The sequence below is a fragment of the Danio aesculapii genome, chromosome 4 (genome assembly GCF_903798145.1).
Source record: "Danio aesculapii chromosome 4, fDanAes4.1, whole genome shotgun sequence".
In the NCBI taxonomy this organism is placed as follows: Eukaryota; Metazoa; Chordata; class Actinopteri; order Cypriniformes; family Danionidae; genus Danio; species Danio aesculapii.
Genome location: NC_079438.1, coordinates 42,007,090 through 42,025,992, shown reverse-complemented (window position 1 = coordinate 42,025,992; position 18,903 = coordinate 42,007,090). Strand labels below are relative to the sequence as shown.

General features: G+C 32.7%; 1 protein-coding gene across 2 annotated transcripts; it reads left to right on the top strand.

Moving 5' to 3' along the window:
• The first annotated feature begins 715 nt into the window (after nt 1-715).
• bcat1 (branched chain amino-acid transaminase 1, cytosolic) lies at nt 716-18,340 on the top strand. Of its 2 annotated transcripts, none has more exons than XM_056455708.1 (11): nt 716-789; nt 2,626-2,661; nt 7,423-7,623; nt 10,420-10,530; nt 10,633-10,752; nt 11,755-11,915; nt 13,581-13,723; nt 15,154-15,239; nt 15,564-15,704; nt 16,548-16,622; nt 17,508-18,340. In XM_056455708.1, exons 1-11 carry the CDS (start codon nt 745-747, stop codon nt 17,544-17,546), a joined length of 1,158 nt encoding a protein of 385 aa, XP_056311683.1. In that variant the 5' UTR covers nt 716-744; the 3' UTR covers nt 17,547-18,340. The 2 variants fall into 2 exon arrangements, with proteins under 2 accessions (XP_056311683.1, XP_056311684.1); XM_056455709.1 differs by lacking the exon at nt 716-789 and adding an exon at nt 1,549-1,677.
• Nucleotides 18,341-18,903: the final 563 nt, after the last annotated feature.

Here is an 18,903-nt window from a genome sequence, read left to right as displayed (position 1 = left end):
CCATATTCAGCTCCAGCACCCAGATTGAGAACTATTTTTAGAAAAGTGTTGATTGTGTTAGTTGCAATTGAAATCATTTGGGAGAAATACAGCTATTGGGGAAAAGTAAGACCATTTGTAATTTCTTAGTTTTGCTGGATTTATGATTTATAGTTTTGTTTTTGAGTAAACAATAAACATAATTTTTGCTTTATTCTGTAAGCTACTGACTGACACCAAATTTAGAATTCAATTGTTGTTATATAGTTAAAAGTTTTTTTGATTGTTTGTTTGCTTGATTATAATCATTTTAGACAACACAATACCAATATTTTACATTAGAAGAGTTAAAACATAAATATTTGGAAATAAATATCAAATCCCAGCAAAAGAAAACATTATTACTATTATTATTATTAGTAGTAGTAGTAGTAGTAACTAAATAAATCAATAAATACATGCTTTAAATGAAAATATTATTATTATTATTACTATTTATTAATCCAGTATCCAGAATAACTGAGAATTTAAGAAGTGATCTTTAAACATGTTAAGAGTTCAAATCTTTGTGTTTAATTTAATATATTAATTTCCATTTTAATTTCTAAAAAATAAATTCTATGATAACTTAAGGTAATTTCTTATCACTACAAAAAAAATCTTATTTCCGTCATATAGTACACTTTCAAACACTGTGTGTGTTTTGGCGCTTTGGCTTTGATATGGTGTAATCTGTGAGAGCTTTACAGACGTCGCACATTCATCATGGCGAGCGTTGCATCAGCCACGAGCGCACCATCATCTCACAAGGTAACGGCACGCGTGTCGCGTTCATAACGATTCAATGGTTTCTTCCTCATGTAAATATTACAAAATCCATCCATGTTTCATATTAAACCGCGAGGTCGCGCAAATAGATGCTCGGTGGTCACGTGTGCGTGTTAAGAAGATAAACGGAATGTCTCTGTCGTGGCGCATAGTTTGTCGCATATTTCATTATATTATTCTGTAAATGTTATTAAAAGGCATAAACGTAGACGATATACTATGTTAAATGGACAATGTGTTATATAACATCTTTATAGGTCATGTATGTATTCTCGTCAGATCTACGTTGCGGTTACGCGCATCCTGATGTAGGGCTATTGATACACACATTTACGTCACTGACTGGACACATAGACTGTAAAATAATGGACTAATAAAATAAGTTATCAAAGTCCTCTGTCAGGGTTTTTATACATCAAATATAAAATCATTACAGTCATATTTGATGTACTTTTTGTGTTAAAGGCAGGCGGAATCATTATCTTACGCTAGCAACAAGAAGCTAACACAATATGTTTGTACTTTCCTTTATTCTTTTTTGTTTATAACATCAAAAATTCATGAGGTTAGTTATTACATCACCAATGTTCATAGCTACAAATGCTAATAACTGCGAAAATACATTGTTAGCTTTTGTATTTGTTACTGCTAATTGCTCTTTGGTCATTATTTTAATGGTCACCTTGTTTTCAGTCTATTAGGCAACAAATCTTCTGTAAACATTGCAAGGTAATGAAGGTCAGTGCATGGAGGTGCAGCTTTCATTCAACCCTGCTGATTGGTCACTAAAACTGCCTAACTCATAGATCATTTCATGTTTCAAGCCACTTCAAGTTCACTTCATGACTGAACGTGATGATGTCTAAGTGGGTGAGTTCATTAGGGGTGTAAAATGCTTAATTATTAGACATACTAAGGTGTTATTTTGCAGAAAATATATAATATTCTATAATTGAAAACTGAAATTCTTGCTTTTTACTCATTACAGATTAATTTTGAGTATTAGGCATATATTTATCAGGTTTTTCTTACTGTATGATTTCTTTTTTTGTAATTGCACTTTATTTGAGTGTTACAGAAATCAAATGCTTATGCTCTTGCTCAAGAACATTTTCAGGCAAATCTTAAACTTTTACACATCCATTTAGAGTAGAAAGTCCACTTTTTGCAGGTCATTGTGACTTTATCTCATTGTTCATTGAGATTTTTGTATTTAGACTAAATATTTTGCTCATTCATTTTTGCAAGGAAACGTCTTATAACTCACCACAGCACAGCCTTTGACCTAAAGCTATATAAATATAGCTGTGGCTGAAAACCTACACTTGGTTGGCGATAAATCTATAAACAGCTATACTATATTTAAATACTTCTGTTTCAGTACAGTGGTTGGTGTATTCCTTGTACAATCAGGGGATGTTTTGTCTTGGACATTTAGATTTTTAATTTAAAAAGTAGATAGTTATTCATTAATTTTCCTTCAGCTTAGTCCCTTATTTATCAGGGGTCGCCACAGCAGAATGGACCGCCTAGATGTTAAATATAATTTGTATCATAAACGTAACTACTCTGCTTAACATGAAGGAATCACATTCTACCCTACGAATTAAGTGATACAGATATTTTGTAAGGGAATACTTGTTAAGAAAATGTTTTAATGTTGCTCTCTCTGTTTTAGAGATGTGCAATGATATTAAATAAAATCAGGGAAGAGCAGTATTCTAAATTAACATGTCAGACTGTAAATTAAGTGATCTAATCACATACCCCAGCTTTAAAAATTCTTCTGTTCCTTGTAATGTGTTTCTTTTCTTTTAGGAAAACGGCATGGCTGACAATGCCTCTAGCTTTAAGGTAAGGTATATTTTATATGCATCATACAGATTATATATAAAATGTAAAATACAGTATTTAACTGTGTTTATGTATAATAACTTATATTTGATTGTAACTTTAACTTATTTTGATTGTAATGCAATAATGTGCTTTTTTTCAAGCTGCTTTGAAACAATGATTATTGTAAAAATTGCTATGCAAATAAACTTGAACTTACCTTCCATGAGATGTCCAGTGGCACCATTCTGATGTTTGATTGATGAATCAGACAAGTAGAAAATTTCCTTCTCAATCAAAACTTGATAATTCCTAAGATAATTCCACTTTCTTCTGGTTTAGTCTTCACACACTGTTTCCAAAACAGTCAGAGCATTGCAAAAGATTATTTCTTTTAGTCTAAACGTCTGGAGTTGGCTTGTGATAGACCCGTTTTCCCATATATCTAATATTTTGACTTCCATGGCTCCAAAATGTGACCTTGGACCCCTTATTTTGGCAGTTAGTAGACGCTTACTCTTCCAACAGGTCCCGTGCTGAGCAAAAGGGAATCCAGTGTCTCAGATCACTGTAAGCCCTGTCAATCAAGCTTGGCTTGGCTTTGGGCTTGCTCTCTGTCCCTCTACCTTTCACTGACTCAGGTGGTGATTAAGTCTGAGTTCTGTACATCATTTTGCCATAACATAAACTAGGGCTGAACAATATATCCTTTGAGCATCAATATCGCAAGGATTGCAGGATTAGATTATTAGGTAAAGATTACAAGATAAAGACATTATTACATTTAATTATTAGTTATTATTTTTACAATGATGACCATGTCATTTAACATTTGATTGTTCAATTTCTATACATAAACACTGTTAGACTGTTAGAAAACCATAAAGCACTGTTTTTTTAATTATTTATTTTTGCTTGTAATTTATTATAATTTATGCAGATGCACTGCATAGAAAAAGACTTGATGATCATCTAAATGATCATCTAAGTCAATCTAAATTAATGAAATCTTTCCAAATAGAGCTATTCAAATCATCTGGTGAAATTTTATTAGTATCGGAAAAAATATAACAGCAAGACAGCCCTAACGTAAACAAAGTGCAATAAATTTGCTTGAGGTTGGTGGCTGCATACAAAAGCAGAGAATTTATTGAGTATATCAATGACAGAAGCGTCTTATATTAAGCCGCATTTAGTAAAACGCTTAACGCTGTAATGTCCAGCTCACAGTTATGCTGAATTAAACCCATTTGGCTTTTCTTCTGTCTAAAATGAGACATTTTCAATGTATTTACCTTGCATTACAATGAACATCGCAGAATCGTTTTATCTAAAAGCAAAATAACATCCTAAAATATCATGAAAGTTGTCCATCTGACTTGTGGGATGTTCACAGATTTAAATTTGGGTTTATGAGACGAATTTGAACAAATCATCCATTTGAAAATAATCGATATTTACAGTCTTGCTTTTGTCTTTATTTAACATGATCACATCAAAAAGAGTGACAAGTAGATAGTCTACAAATTCTTTTTCTTCTATATATAAGAGAAGAATAAAGTACCAAAAATAACTGAATAATATTAATGTGAGATGTGATAAAACAAACAAAATATTGTGCTCCCTTTCCGAAATAATAAGCTTCTGCATGAAATGTTGCGTTTTCTCAAATCACCAGTTTCATCATCGTAAACACTGCTTTTACCTTAAATTAGCATTGCTGGGTTTATTAAATCTTGCTCTGGAGAAGGGTTTGCAGTGCTTTTTTGGTGTTAACCCCACATTGCAGTTCCAATAATGTGTAATGTCACTATATTGACATGCTTTGGACAGTTTTTTGAGGAAAAAATGTCAAATAGTGACATAAATTAATAAATTTGAGCAAAGGAGAGACCATTTTGTTCTTACTTTTAAAGTCAAAACAGTCTGTAAAAAACATTATAGCAGGTTGCAACAAATAACTAAGAGAAAGTGCAACATTATAAACAGCCTTAAATATTCATGAGAGAACACAAAACCATTTGAAACAATCTCACATTTTTCCCATTCACCATTTAGGGCTTCACATGATTGACTGTATTTACATTTTTTGGTGGACTGTTGATTAAAGACACACAACGTGCTTTTATTCATTTCAGGAGCACACGGCATTACGTAAAATATCAGTAAATGTCAGTAAACAGAAATCTAGCCTCAGTCTTGTAACATTGTGATTTATGTGCTTCCAACATTCTCTCCAATCCCATAAACAGTCTGAGATGAAAAGGCACAAACACGTGCACTGTTACTATACTTAGTCTTCTTGCAGAGGTGTTTATTTTTGGTTTCATCATGGCGGCATGCAGAGTATTGTTTGTCTATTGATGAGGATAATCGCATTTAAGCCTCTTGAAGTGCCTGAAGACTGTTGTGTGTGAGGTCACTTAAACCAATGACTGGATGATGGCCAAACTGCGGCTCTTATTACAATGTAGCCTCAACAAAATTATAGCACTGGCTCTGAACATTTAAAGTAAAAGCACTAATTAGAATACTAACTGAAGAATTCATCAAGGACAATAATAGCACTGCTGTTGACCACCACTGTAAATCTGCTAACATGATTGCTGTCGAGACTACAGAGATTACAGACGGTTGTTCAATTGGATCTAGCATATTTATAGTTTGCTACTCGTAAAGCACTCGTAACTGAGGTGTCAGACAGCACAGTCCTTAGATTAGTGTTCAATGACAGCACCAGAAAATGAAGCATTTCAGATAAACATTGGGACCTATTATGCAAAAATCACTTTTATAAAGGGTTTAAACACAGAAGTGTGGCAGCAGTGTGTGAATATAGCCAGCCTCTAATGGTAAAAATGTATTCATTACATTTTTTATAATCACACTTCATAAAAACAGCCTGTAGAAACAGGTTAATAGACATTCTCCCTTTGTACATGTCATTGGAGGGGGAAGTCCCACCCGTTAGTTACGATCTCTCTCACATTAGCATAAATAACCCTGAGTGAGAGGCAGCAGTCCACTATTAGAGTTTTAAATGTGCCACTATGGTGACACATTTGCATATATAGCTCCACCCTCTTTTAAAAAGAGGGCTGGGAGCAAAATCTCATTTGAACTTATAGCATCAGTCACCAAAACGGCACAATTTGGATCAAAATCATTTAGGCATATTCAAACAATTATAAAAACATCGTCACAAACACACTCTACATCAGAGACATCTGAGACTTATTTCACATCTTGTAAAAAGGGGCATAATAGGTCCCCTTTAAGGTGAATAAATAATCTGTTAATCCACTAAACCAGGGGTGTCCAAACTCAGTCCTAGTGGGCCGATGGCCTGGAGAGTTTAGCTCCAACTTGCTTCAACACACCTGCCAGGAAGTTTCTAGTATATATAGTAAGAGCTTGCTTAGCTGGTTCAGGTGTGTTTGATTAGGGTTGAAGCTAAACTCTCCAGGGCACCGGCCCTCCAGGACCGAGTTAGGCAAACAGTATTAGTAATCGTAAATCAAAATCTGTCCATTTTATTCCACTCTGGAATGACCCTTCTCAGATGGTGTCAATAGATGGCTTATGTGAAATATGGTTAGCCACGTCCCTCCAAACATTAGTTTGCTGCAAATAAAGTTGAAAGGATGAGTGCTAATGTAAAACCCCGCCCTCTCCTTATTATTCTGTTTAAGATGGAAATACTTTATCATACTGAAATAAAATCTGCAGCAACTTTCAGTTCACTCAGATTTTCAATCTTTGTATTAAATTAATGCAAAGTGCCATTTATAACTAATAAACAAACACAGACAAGATAGATTTTAAATGCTTTAAATGTTAAAGTTTAACTTATAACTGTTATTCAACTATAACAGGTTAGTCAGTAATTTCAAAATAAGTTAAATAAGTAAATTTCTAAGTAAATAAATATATAAAATAATTTATTATAATAAGGAATATAAGGATTCTAAAATTGTATTCCTCGACTGTTATTGTGTTAAAATTGACAGACAGACAAATTAAACAAAATATATTGTTAGAATCAAATCTATAAACTCAAAAAAACTAATTTATTTATTTTAGTTTGGTCAGTGAAAATATATCAGGACGACTAAGATTTAATCCAGGGTATCTGCAGGGTCTTAAAAAGTCTTACATTCACTAAAATGTTGTGTTGTAGGTCTTAAATCATTTTAAACAGGTCTTAATTGTCCTATGTTTATGTAAAGCTACCCAATCAGACCAACACCTATCCAATTACTAACATTCCATCTTAATAAAAGTTTTAACGAAAGTTTATTCATTAACTCTATTTACCAATATGGTTTGATTATCTTCCTTGCAATAACATTTGTTTTTAATGTTTTTAATGTTTTAACTATGCCAAAAAGCCTTGTGTAAGTCTAAAATTTCATTCATAATGGTCTTAAAAAGGTCTTAAAAAGTCTTAAATTTGGCTTGATGAAACCATTAGAAACCCTGCAATCTAATAGGTTGCTGCTGACATTCTCAGTCAAAGAAATGTTTGCTATGAAACAGTGAGAGTAATGTGGTGCTCACCTTTACACCATAATCTGGGATTACAGAGGGCTGCCGAAGGAACATGTAATCTGTGAGAGTGTCTAATCTCAGGGTTTGACTGCATTTCTGTTAGAGAGAGCAATCCCCAGAAATAAATATAGGCATAGAGAGATGGATTTCACAGATTGACCCTATTCCGTGTCTGTAAAAAGCTCTTGGCTGGTAAATTGTCATCTGATGCTCTGATTATTTTTGTTTCAGGCCGCAGACACAGTGATACAGTTAGCACAGACGCATAAGCCAAAACCTGACCCAAATGGCCTGGTGTTTGGGTCAGTTTTCACTGACCACATGTTGACCATTGAGTGGAGTCTTCAAGAAGGCTGGCAGAAGCCCCACATCCAGCCTTTTGGGAACCTGTCCATTCATCCAGGCTGTTCTGCCCTGCATTATGCTATACAGGTCTGTCCTTGCCATGTTGAGTTTCATATGTGTGATGTGTAGATATCATAAAATCATTTGACTTGCATTAATAATTATTACTAGGACTGGGTATTGATTCAAACGTCCTGGTTCAAATTGATTCCTGGTTCAAGCTCTTGATTCCATCTGTGATTCAAATCTTGATCTGAATCAGTGATTATAGACTTACTACAAATCCTATTGATATTTCTTAAAATTATTAGTGAACACTTACGCTGCATCCTAATTTGCATACTTAAACTACACCCTAAAAGTATGTACTTTTTTGTGAAAGAAAAATCTATACTTTTGAGTGTGTAACAGAAGAGTATGCAAGCTTTGGGACATACTACTTCTTTGTTAACAGATTGTTATGTTGCTTAGTTACGTCCTCCGACAATCATCTCGACACATCATCCACATTTCTGTCAAATTGAATTACCTACCTTATTGGAGAAACAGCAGCAGGATAATCTACCATTCACGAGTCTTTCATACCGAGAAATCTCCTCAGGTCTTTGGATAATTATGCATTCACATGCTAATCTCCAAACACGTCTTTTTATAAGTTCAGTGTTGTTGTTGCAGATGAAATATAACACAGAAAACGCAATTTAAATATTTTCCAGTGGGCTAGATATTATTTAACAGTCACACAAACATTTTTACCAAAGCCTCTCTACTTTACTGTTGGTGTCTCGTGCGTCCATCATGTTTGTCGTTTATGTACACTTTTCAACTTCGTTTGTAGTTCTAATCGAATTTCACTTTCAACGCACAATGTATTGTGGGCTATATTAGCGTTTAGAGTATGGATGGTTTTACACTTCGAATTTTTACCTGAAACATTCAACCATCCGAGAACCTTTGGCATACTCTTTTTAACATACTACGATTTGGAACATACTAATTCTATTTTCAAATACTATTTAGGACAGAAAGTCTGCAAATTGGGACGCAGCGTTAGTTTCAGGTGCTTGGGTACATTAAAGGGGCAGTTCACACAAAAATGTATTTACTATTTGCTCACCTTAAATTGGTTCCTAACCTTTATGACATTCTTTCTTCTGTTTAACATGAAAGAGTATATTTTGAAAAAAGCTGGAAACCAGTAGACTTTGACATCCATTGTAGGAAATATAAATATAATGAAAGTCAATTTTGCTAGATGTGTTTTCCATCATTTTATAAAATATTTTCCTTTTTGAAGAAAGAAACTCAAACAGGTGAGTAAATGATGACAGAATTTTCAGTTTTGGGTGAACTATGCCATTAAATCAAAGCCCGCCTCTCTGTCTTTTGGAATATTTAATGATAATATGTAATATAACCCGGTTTTGTAAACAAGTGAAAGATCCCCCAACACACTTAGATATAAGTGTACACATAGATATACAGTTGAAATCAGAATTAATAAACCCCCTCTGAATTTTTCAGCAAGGAAATTTTAACAGTATGTCTGATAATATTTTTTCTTCTGGAGAAAGTCTTATTTGTTTTATTTCAGCTAGAATAAAAGTAATTTTTAAAAAGGTCAAAATTATCCCCTTTAAGCTATATATTTTTTCGATAGTCTACAGAACAAAACATCATTATTCAATAACTTGCCTAATTACCCTAACCTGCCTAGTTAACCTAATTAACCTAGTTAAGCCTTTAAATGTCACTTTAAGCTGTATAGAAGTGTCTTAAAAAATATCTAGTAAAATATTATTAACTCATCATGGCAAAGGTAAAATGAATCAATTATTAGAAATGAGTTATTGAAACTATTATGTTTAGAAATGTGTTGAAAAAATCTTCTCTCTGTTAAACAGAAATTGGGGAAAAAAATAAACAGGGGGGCTAATAATTCAGGGGGCTAATAATTCTGACTTCAACTGTACATTGAAGTCAAAATAAATCATATATACTCTACATAATAATAAAGCTATGAAACATATTCAGCCAAGAGCAGTTTGTACTTTGATTAAACTTAATAGAATGAACAGGGTACTAATATGGTGTCTTCGCTTTAAAATTTTATACACTGATAATGTCCACAAATTGCTTTCACTTTAGACTAAAATGACATTACACAAATGCTCATAAAGTATTGCACATGGTTTAATGACTCAGCAAACACATCCAGTGCTTTCTTTGCATTCTACTGTGTTTCTTTGCTGCACAGAAACATTTACAGATAGAGTCTCATTCCACAGTAAAGTCCACATGGGTCTTTCCGTATTGTGACTCAGTTCCTAAAAAAACAGAATATTAAATGAGAAAACGGTGAAGCTGATTGGATATAGTAAAGTAGGCATTTCATTCAGAAAGATCAGGAAAAAGGTTTTAGAAGAGTTATTACAACCTAACAAACACTGGTTGTAATATTCTGTTGGAGAGTGTCTGCAAATTCCTCAAAATTACATAATCTGAGAATTTAATTGAAAAAAAACAAAAAAAACAGGAAGTCCATTTTCAGATTTTAATTTCAGATTACAAGAGCAAACTTTTTTTTCTTTATGGCATTCACAGATGAATTGTTCACCACAAAAGTGGCAATGTTAGCTAACAAAATCATATGGTTAGTTTTGATTTCATTTGTACTTTAGCAAATGCCATGGAACATGGAATACAGAAGAAGGATTGAAAAATGTAGAAAAATGTAAAAAAATTATTCAGAGCTTTTGATGAAAGACATAGAATTGACACAAAAAAGAAAACAAAAACAATTAATTGAAGTATTTTGTCAGACTTAGTAAACCATTGTCAGTATTCAGACTTTATTTTTAAATGTAAACATATTGTGTGCAGCTTTTTGAGGGTATGAAGGCATATCGGGGGCCGGACAACAAAGTGCGTCTCTTCAGACCCATGTTGAACATGAAGCGGATGCTGAAGTCTGCTCATCGGGCGTGTCTGCCTGTAAGACTGTCATATCTCCATGTTTACTTCATCGCATGCATGATATAATCAACACAGAAAAATGCACTTCTGCTTTTTCTCAATTTCTCTGTTTATCTGCAGAGTTTTGATTGTGCTGAGTTGATGGAGTGCATCAAGAAGTTGGTGGACGTGGATCAGGACTGGGTTCCTCACGCAGACTCTGCCAGTCTCTACATCCGTCCCACATTACTGGGCACAGAGGTGAGCACTGCACAAAATAAAATTCATTATCATAAAAACTTTAAATGGCTTGTCAGATCTTGCATTTACTGTAAGTGTGGGTCTTTAAAGGCCCAGTGAAATTAAAATAAACCTTTTTAGATGTTAATTTCAGGCTGTTTGTTTTAAGGATATCTATTAGGTTGTATGCTTCAAAACAGACAAAATTCTCCTTTAAAACTGATATAAATATCAAAACACATACTTCTGTTTCATCAAATCTTGACCAATCAAATGCTCTCTAGTATCTGACATGCTCCGCCCCCTTCAAGACGCTTCTCATTTGCTTTTCATTTGATGCACTTGATCTCAACCATTCTCACTGGCAGAGCTGTGATAAAAACAAAATGCAACTGGCTGTTTTTAAATGTATTTTAGTGTAGATTACATCAAACATTGAATAAAAAATGACCTTTAATTTAGTTTAAACATGTATTTACTGTATGATGCTGTTTGTTTAGTACACAGTACTGTCACATAATACATTTATTTAAACAATTCAGATTTTAAAGATAGTAATATATTTTTATGTGGCAGAAAAATGTGAACATCAAACTATTCATGAATTAATGATTAAAAATTACACAATCATGTATTAAACTTAATGATTTTCTTTTAATTGGCAACTAAAACTGTTATTTTTCATTTGAAACACTGTAATGTATAAATACACTCTAACTTCATGAATGTAAATGTATTTTATTCTGTAAAACTGTGAAAAAGCATATATCTAAACAATTTGTTTAAAAATTTTAAGTTAATGTTACAAAAAATATGTTAAGATTTGTTTGAATGCAGTACCAACTGTTTCTGCTAGATGATTTATGTGTGTGTGTTCACGTGTCAAATGCCAAAATCTTTGAACTTCATATTCTGATGAAGTTTAAAAAAATTGAAACCAAAATAGACAGTATTTTGATCTAAAATGAACGAATACCACTACTGTTAACCTATAAACCCTTTACAACCCCCTTGTGTGAGCAGCCCACCCTCGGTGTGAAGAAACCCTCCAGTGCATTGCTGTTTGTCATCCTTAGTCCCGTGGGCTCGTACTTCAGCACAGGAGCTAAACCAGTGTCTCTGTGGGCCGACTCCAAATACATCAGAGCCTGGAGAGGAGGAACAGGAGACTGCAAGATGGGAGGGTAAGCAAATGAGGGAGAAACATGTAACATGCAATGTGTTTGTGTTTGTACATTACTCATTATTTTACTACAAAACACTACATGAATAAGAAACATCCTTGCATATTTACTAGTCTTGATTCAAATGCTGCAGGCTTGGATTAATGTTAAAAATGTCATAGTAAATGTACAGAATTGTGCATGTTAAAACAATGTTTTACAGCATCCTCAGTATCCTCCATTTATACTTTATTGACACTCTTGGTAAATATGATAGAAATAGAACATGCAGTACATTGAAGGCTATGAAAAAAAGGACTTCATTGTTAAATCTTTGTCAAATTATTAACAAAAATATAAATAGCTTTCGTTGAGAACAAACAATTGCAAACACACCACAGTTTTATGAAGTGTATTCCATTTGCTGTTTTATATTTTATTGCACCTGGGTTATGAGGAACAGTATATTTGCCAGGCATGACCTCCTGTTTCACAGGGCTATAAATATGAGGTAACACAAAGGCCAAACTCAGTAAGTCACACATAAATTAAAAAAACAAAATACATCCCAGCGGTCACCTTGACGTCAAAACAAAAACATGTAAAAAATGCTAATTAATTTGATGTCAGTTGACAACCTTTATGTCAAATCAACATTAAATTGGCATCTACCTCTGGCATCAATAATTGATTACGATGTGTTTCCTTTTTTATATTATAAGGCTTTTTGTGTCATTATTTTGGGTGTCAAAAGCCATCAATGTATGGATGTCAAGGTTTTTACATCAAATTTATGTCCATTTTTGACATACTTTTGACGTGTTTTGACATCAAGGTGCATGTTGATTTAGTTCTGATTTTAACAAAAAAAGGTTGTTGAGCTTCACAAAATGCGACGTGGCAATAAGAGCATAGCAAAAACACAGAAAATACCTATTTCCATCACTTTTGGGGTGATAGTGAAAAAATTCCTGTCTACTAGAAAGAAATGTTGTGAATGGGTCTGGAGGACACACTGTTTGTCAGAAGATTGGTTCAAGTGGCCAAAAAAAAGAATCACAACTCCAGAATTGCAGAAGATATTGAGCAAAGGATGTGAATATTTATGTGCGTTTGTTTTTGTTTTTAATTAAACTTAATTTCAAACCAACTTTGCTCATATTGTTATTACGTGTTGTTGTTTGTAGAATTTTAAGGAAAAAATAATGAATTTAATCTATTTTGGAATAAGGCTTTAGTATAAGAAAATGTAGGAAAAGTGCTGTGAATCATTATTGGATGCAGTTTAGTTGGGCTTTAGGGTTAGAAAGTCTTCAAAACTACAGTCTAATATACCCAACATCACCACAAATAGTTTGAAAGGGTTAAAAAAAAAAAACTCTAATCCAAAAACAAACTCAAGCTACTCCAGGTTTTTAGTAACCATTTAAATCATGTGGTCAACTATAACTATAAAGACATTTCAAAAGGTTCTTTGCTAATTTTGATCAATATTAGTGCAGGGCACTATAAATCATAAAAGCACCCACACCAAAGCAGAATTGTATACAGAATAGCATCCAGTGCTGCTTCAGCCTCGGAATGTGTGTCAATACAACAGGACAATGGGGTTTTTCAGGACCAAGACAGATCATTGATTGTGAAGAAGGTACATTGTGTAAAATGTTTTTGTTTTGTTTTCCTCAGGAACTATGGCTCATCTATTTTCGCCCAGTACGAGGCGGTGGATTTTGGCTGTCAACAGGTTTTGTGGCTTTACGGGGACGATCATCAGATCACAGAGGTCGGCACTATGAACCTTTTCCTCTACTGGATCAATGAGAAAGGAGGTGACGACTGTTTACAAACTGACTGAACTCACACTCTGTTTTGATAGATAACGTAGACTGGTTATGTTTATTTACTTTAACAGACAACAAAGTATGCGGAAGTTAATGTAAGCTTGCAGGACCATCAAAAGGCTACAAATCGATGATGTTAGATTCACAATCTCTAGTCTGGTTGCAGATCACTATAGACCTCTAGTGGCCAATTGACGATTGATTGCATGGTTTCAAATGTCAGAAGGGCGTCAAATTTCTTTTCAATATTGTACTAAATATAAAAGAACAGGGGTTTTCAATGTTTTGGATGGAATCCCAAATATGTTTTTAATTGTTTTTTAATTCTTTCTAGATTCTAAAATGTAAAACACATCTGTATATGTTCTTTTAGAAAGACCCAGTATAATTCTATACATTATTTTAAAATATTATATGGAAAATATTTTGTTTCTGTTAAGCTGCATTATTATTATATTACTAATATGTATTATTATACTTTTTAATCTTTATTTAGTATTTTACATATTTTAATATTTTACATATTTGCATAATTAGTATTTAATCTAATTACTAATTTGTATTTCTTTCTCTCTGTTTAATTATTTTATAATTTATAAATTTTTGATAATGTATTTATTTGAATATTATATAATATTTTGGCAGGACTTATATAGTAATTATTTTATTATTTATCATTTTTAAAAATATATAATTTGTGTTGAAATTGTTATTTGAAAAATATTTTGTTTCTGTTAAGCTGCATTATTATTATATTTTTATCGTTCTTTATTTAGTGCATATTTTAATATTTTACTGCATATTTGCATGATTAATATTTAATCTAATTACTAATTTGTATTTTTCTTTCTGTTTTTATATTTTTTATTATTTACACATTTTTGATAATGTATTTACTTATTATTTTTCACTTGTTATATCATATTTTTGCTGTATTTTAATATATGTAATATTTCTAAATATGTAATTTATTTCTAAATTATTTTAAAATGTTATATGGAAAATATTTTGTTTTTGTTAAGCTGCATTATTAATACATTACTATTATGTATTGTACGTTTTGTCTTTATTTGGTGCATGTTTTAATATTTCACTTCATATTTGCATGATTAATATTTAATCTAATTACTAATTTATATTTATTTATTTCTGTTTTAATTATTTTTATTATTTATACATTTTTATAATGCATTTATCTGGATAATATATTTTGGCACAAATTATATAATAATTATTTTATTATTTATATTTTCATAAATATATCATTAATTTCTTTTGCACTGTTTATCTTTTTAAATGTTGTTTTAGTATTTTTTATTGTTCTTTTTTGTAATTTAAAAATATATTTTTAAGAAATGCATTCATCTTGTATTATTTTATAGAAAATTGCATAATAATTATTTTTTTTTTCTTTCCAGAGGAGGAGCTTGCGACACCACCTCTAGATGGCATTATTCTGCCAGGTGTTACAAGGCAAAGCATCTTAGAACTTGCTCGCAGATGGGTAAAGCATGGCAAAATCATACTTTCAAAAAATGCTCAAAAATAAATGTTCAAAACAGTCACAGAATTGTATCTAGGGATGAAAGCATTTTATGCAGTTTTCTTGGTTTCGGGTGGGAGAGGGGGTGCTAAAAATACTGAAATAATTTCTATTTTACACTGAAATGTTCATTAAAAACAAATATTTCATGGTGATTCTGCACAAATGAAAAGCTCTAAAAGATCTCTTTTTTTCACATTTTTTTCTAGTGCACAGTAAAATGAAATTTGATAAGGAAAATTTGTGCTACACAGGTTTGTTTAAAATGTTAACATTATCTTTCAGAGCGAGTTTAAAGTGTCTGAGCGCTATCTGACCATGGCTGACCTGCGGCGAGCTCTAGAGGAGAATCGAGTGAAAGAGATGTTTGGTTCTGGAACAGCTTGTATTGTCAGTCCAGTCGGCAGGATCTTATATCAGGGAGAGGTGAGTGTAACCACACGTGCCTACAGACATATTTGCCAAAGAAGGAAAATGGAAGAAGAATAATGCTGTTTGATTCAGACGAGTTGATGCCAAACCAGCGCTGATGCTGATCGCCTCCTGTATCTGCATCATAAACACAACAAATAGGCTTTAGCTTTCATTTTACAGCTTATAAAGCATGTATGCAAATTAATGCAATATCATATTTAAACAACAACTGTTTACAAAAAGTCAACATATGCACATTGTGATTGTCTTTTCATCAGACGCAGCGTGCGCACTTGACATGCGAGTGAGAGAGGGAACCATATATCAAAACATAATCTTTAAAATAATGATTTCTATTAAAAATGCAAAAAGGTTTTGTAATATAATAACAGCAGGGCATTAAATAAATGCATATTTTCCATGGAGCGAGCAATTTGAGAAAGTCTGCTATTTTTATTTGACGGAAGACAAAAACATACGATTGAAAAAAAACAGCCTATGCCTGTTCTTAAAGAGGATTCAGTCAGTGTTTTCATTTTGTAATCTAAATTAGTCATTTAAGTGGAAAATAATTTATGGCAGGCCTATTTATTTTATTCATTTTATTTAGTTTATTAAAAAACGTAGCTCCTGGGACATATTTGGTGCTCTCCAGATTGTATATAGGGGTACATTATCAGAATGAGCCTGGGTTGGATTGTTGTTGTTGTTGTAGTGGTGGTTATATGTGATGCATTTCATTCATAATGGTCTTAAAAAGTGTTAAATTGACTTTCAGAAACCTGCAGAAACCCTGTGAATTTGACTATTTTTCAGCAGGTTTTTCTTATACTAAATGCTTATCCTGTCCTGTAGAATCTACATATTCCATGTGAGGGAAGCTTCCCTCCACTTGCCTCCAGACTACTAAAAGAGCTCACAGATATTCAGGTAAGACATCAACACACTTTTATAGGCCTAAAGTATGTAACGTGTGTTTCTAACAGCATTCAGAATGTATTCATTATTTAACTATACTGTTTAAAACAATGTGACTGCAACAAATCTCCTTCAACAAATCTTATTATGGCTTTAAATTAGCTTAGTGACCACATAGAAATAATTACTTATAACTTAGAAATAAAAACTTATAATTACTTACTTATAATAATTACTTAACTTGCAAACTTGCAGTATCTTATATTGTTTTACTGTCATATATGGGAATGCATGACACTACATATACTGGGGTATGAATTACACAGGTGCTTGATTTAAAATGAATGGTGCTGTAAAAGTCCCTGAATCTGCTGTTCATGACAGCGTGGGAACCCTGTGTTTTTCTGGTTAATTTGTTAATACATTTTATGTGTGTTTGTACTGTATGTTCTTATTTAATACTTTAATTAGACTTCTGATTATTAAATCATAATTACTTGCATATTTGTATTTTATTTTTCAAAGAGAATTCTTGTTTGTTTGTCTGCTATTTACAACTAATTATACATAATTACTTCAATATTTGTATTTTATTTTCTTTCAAGAATACATAGGTTTTCATCCGATTTTTATTATTATTTTTTTTTAATGCATACATTTTTATTAATTTATTATGGTGGTCACCATGCACAAAAGTTGGGTCTAAATATTAAGTTATTGCAGCCTTTTGTGGTAAATTGGGATATTTTTGTCTCAGTTGATTTTGTATCCTCACTGCTCCTCAAAAACTAAAATAAAATACATTTAACTCCCACCTTCCTTTCACAAACTACGTAGGACTAACAGAACAGTCAGAATAAAATCATATTGTGTATTTCTATTGTTGCCCTTTTGCAGTATGGACGGACCCCAAGTGACTGGTCTTGCATCATATAAAGGATCCTCACTATCACCAACATACACAAGTTCTCCAAAAAAGCTTTATTTGTGGCTTCACGGAAAAATGATCCCGCCACATTTATGTATGTCTTGTTTTATACTAAGTTTACCAACTAACTAAAACCTAGAGTAGCAATAATGTGTTGTTCTTTACCGAACATAACCACCCAGATGCCTCTTCACTGTCACAATTTCTCAAATATTCTAAAATATAATCTGACACCAGATTATCACAGTTCATTACCAGCTGTTTCATGAACACTACCAGAGATGTCTGAAATATTTCCTCAGTGTATCGTTCTTCATTGTGGATAATATGATAAAACGCAGCTAATGTCATATTGCACAAGCTCTTGAAACTTCTGAAAGACGTTTATAGATATTTAAGATAGTTTGTTTTTTGCTGTAGAGCTTTATTTTTTAAAGAATCTTAACTGTTTAAAACAATTAACATTTTAAGAATACTAACTGATAATAGTGAATATAGTTGTTGTTGTTTTTAAAATGCCGCCATTCCAAGCACACAAAGAGGGAGAGGGGTTATTTAATAGAGATCATTTTTGCACCCAATGGGAACCATTATTGTTATTGTTTGTAAGTGTTTGGATGATCGAATAAACTGATCCCTGTGTACACCTTTGTTGATATAGGAATAAGATTTTAACAGTTATGAAAGCACAAAGACATGAAATGATAAGAGATTTGTGTTTCAATTTAGATACTGTTTATTGCGAAGTACTGGGTATTTTGTAAATGTGAGATCGGGAATAAAACAAATGCAACATACAGTGCATGCTGTCTATCTGTCATATTCCTTATACTTGGCAATTAATATACTTGCTAATATTCTGTTTTTATAATTTAGCATTTATTATTAATTTAATAGTGACATACTAAAAAATAGTGATCACTAAAACAATAGTATTGGTAAAACAAAATACGTTATCTACTAATCTCCCTGCCATATCATAGATGTCCTCCTTTTAAGCGGCACTATTAGTATCGAAATTAAGTGTCTCGACTGTAAACAAAGTAGAAAAGCTACCTGAAGGATGGTGGTTAGCACTGTTGCCTCACAGCAAGAAGGTCGCTGGTTCGAGTCCCGGTTGGGCCAGTTGGCGATTCTGTGTGGAGTTTGCATGTTCTCCTCGTGTGTCCAAAGTGTAAGAATTGGGTAAACAAAATTGGACCATTTTGTGTGTGTGTGTGTGTGTGTGTGTGTGTGTGTGAATGTAAATGTCAATGGGTGTTTCCCAGTACTAGGTTGCGGCATCCGCTGCGTAAAACATATGCTGGAATATTTGGCGGTTCATTCTGCTGTGGTGACCCCTGATAAATAAGGGACTAAGCTAAA

Bases quoted from the DNA above. Each gene is read 5' to 3' on its own strand.
- bcat1 (XM_056455708.1), top strand. From the start codon at position 745: ATGGCGAGCGTTGCATCAGCCACGAGCGCACCATCATCTCACAAG. The intron at 2,662-7,422 runs GTAAGGTATATT...TTTTTGTTTCAG, and splicing joins ACAATGCCTCTAGCTTTAAG to GCCGCAGACACAGTGATACA. The intron at 10,531-10,632 runs GTAAGACTGTCA...GTTTATCTGCAG, and splicing joins CTCATCGGGCGTGTCTGCCT to AGTTTTGATTGTGCTGAGTT.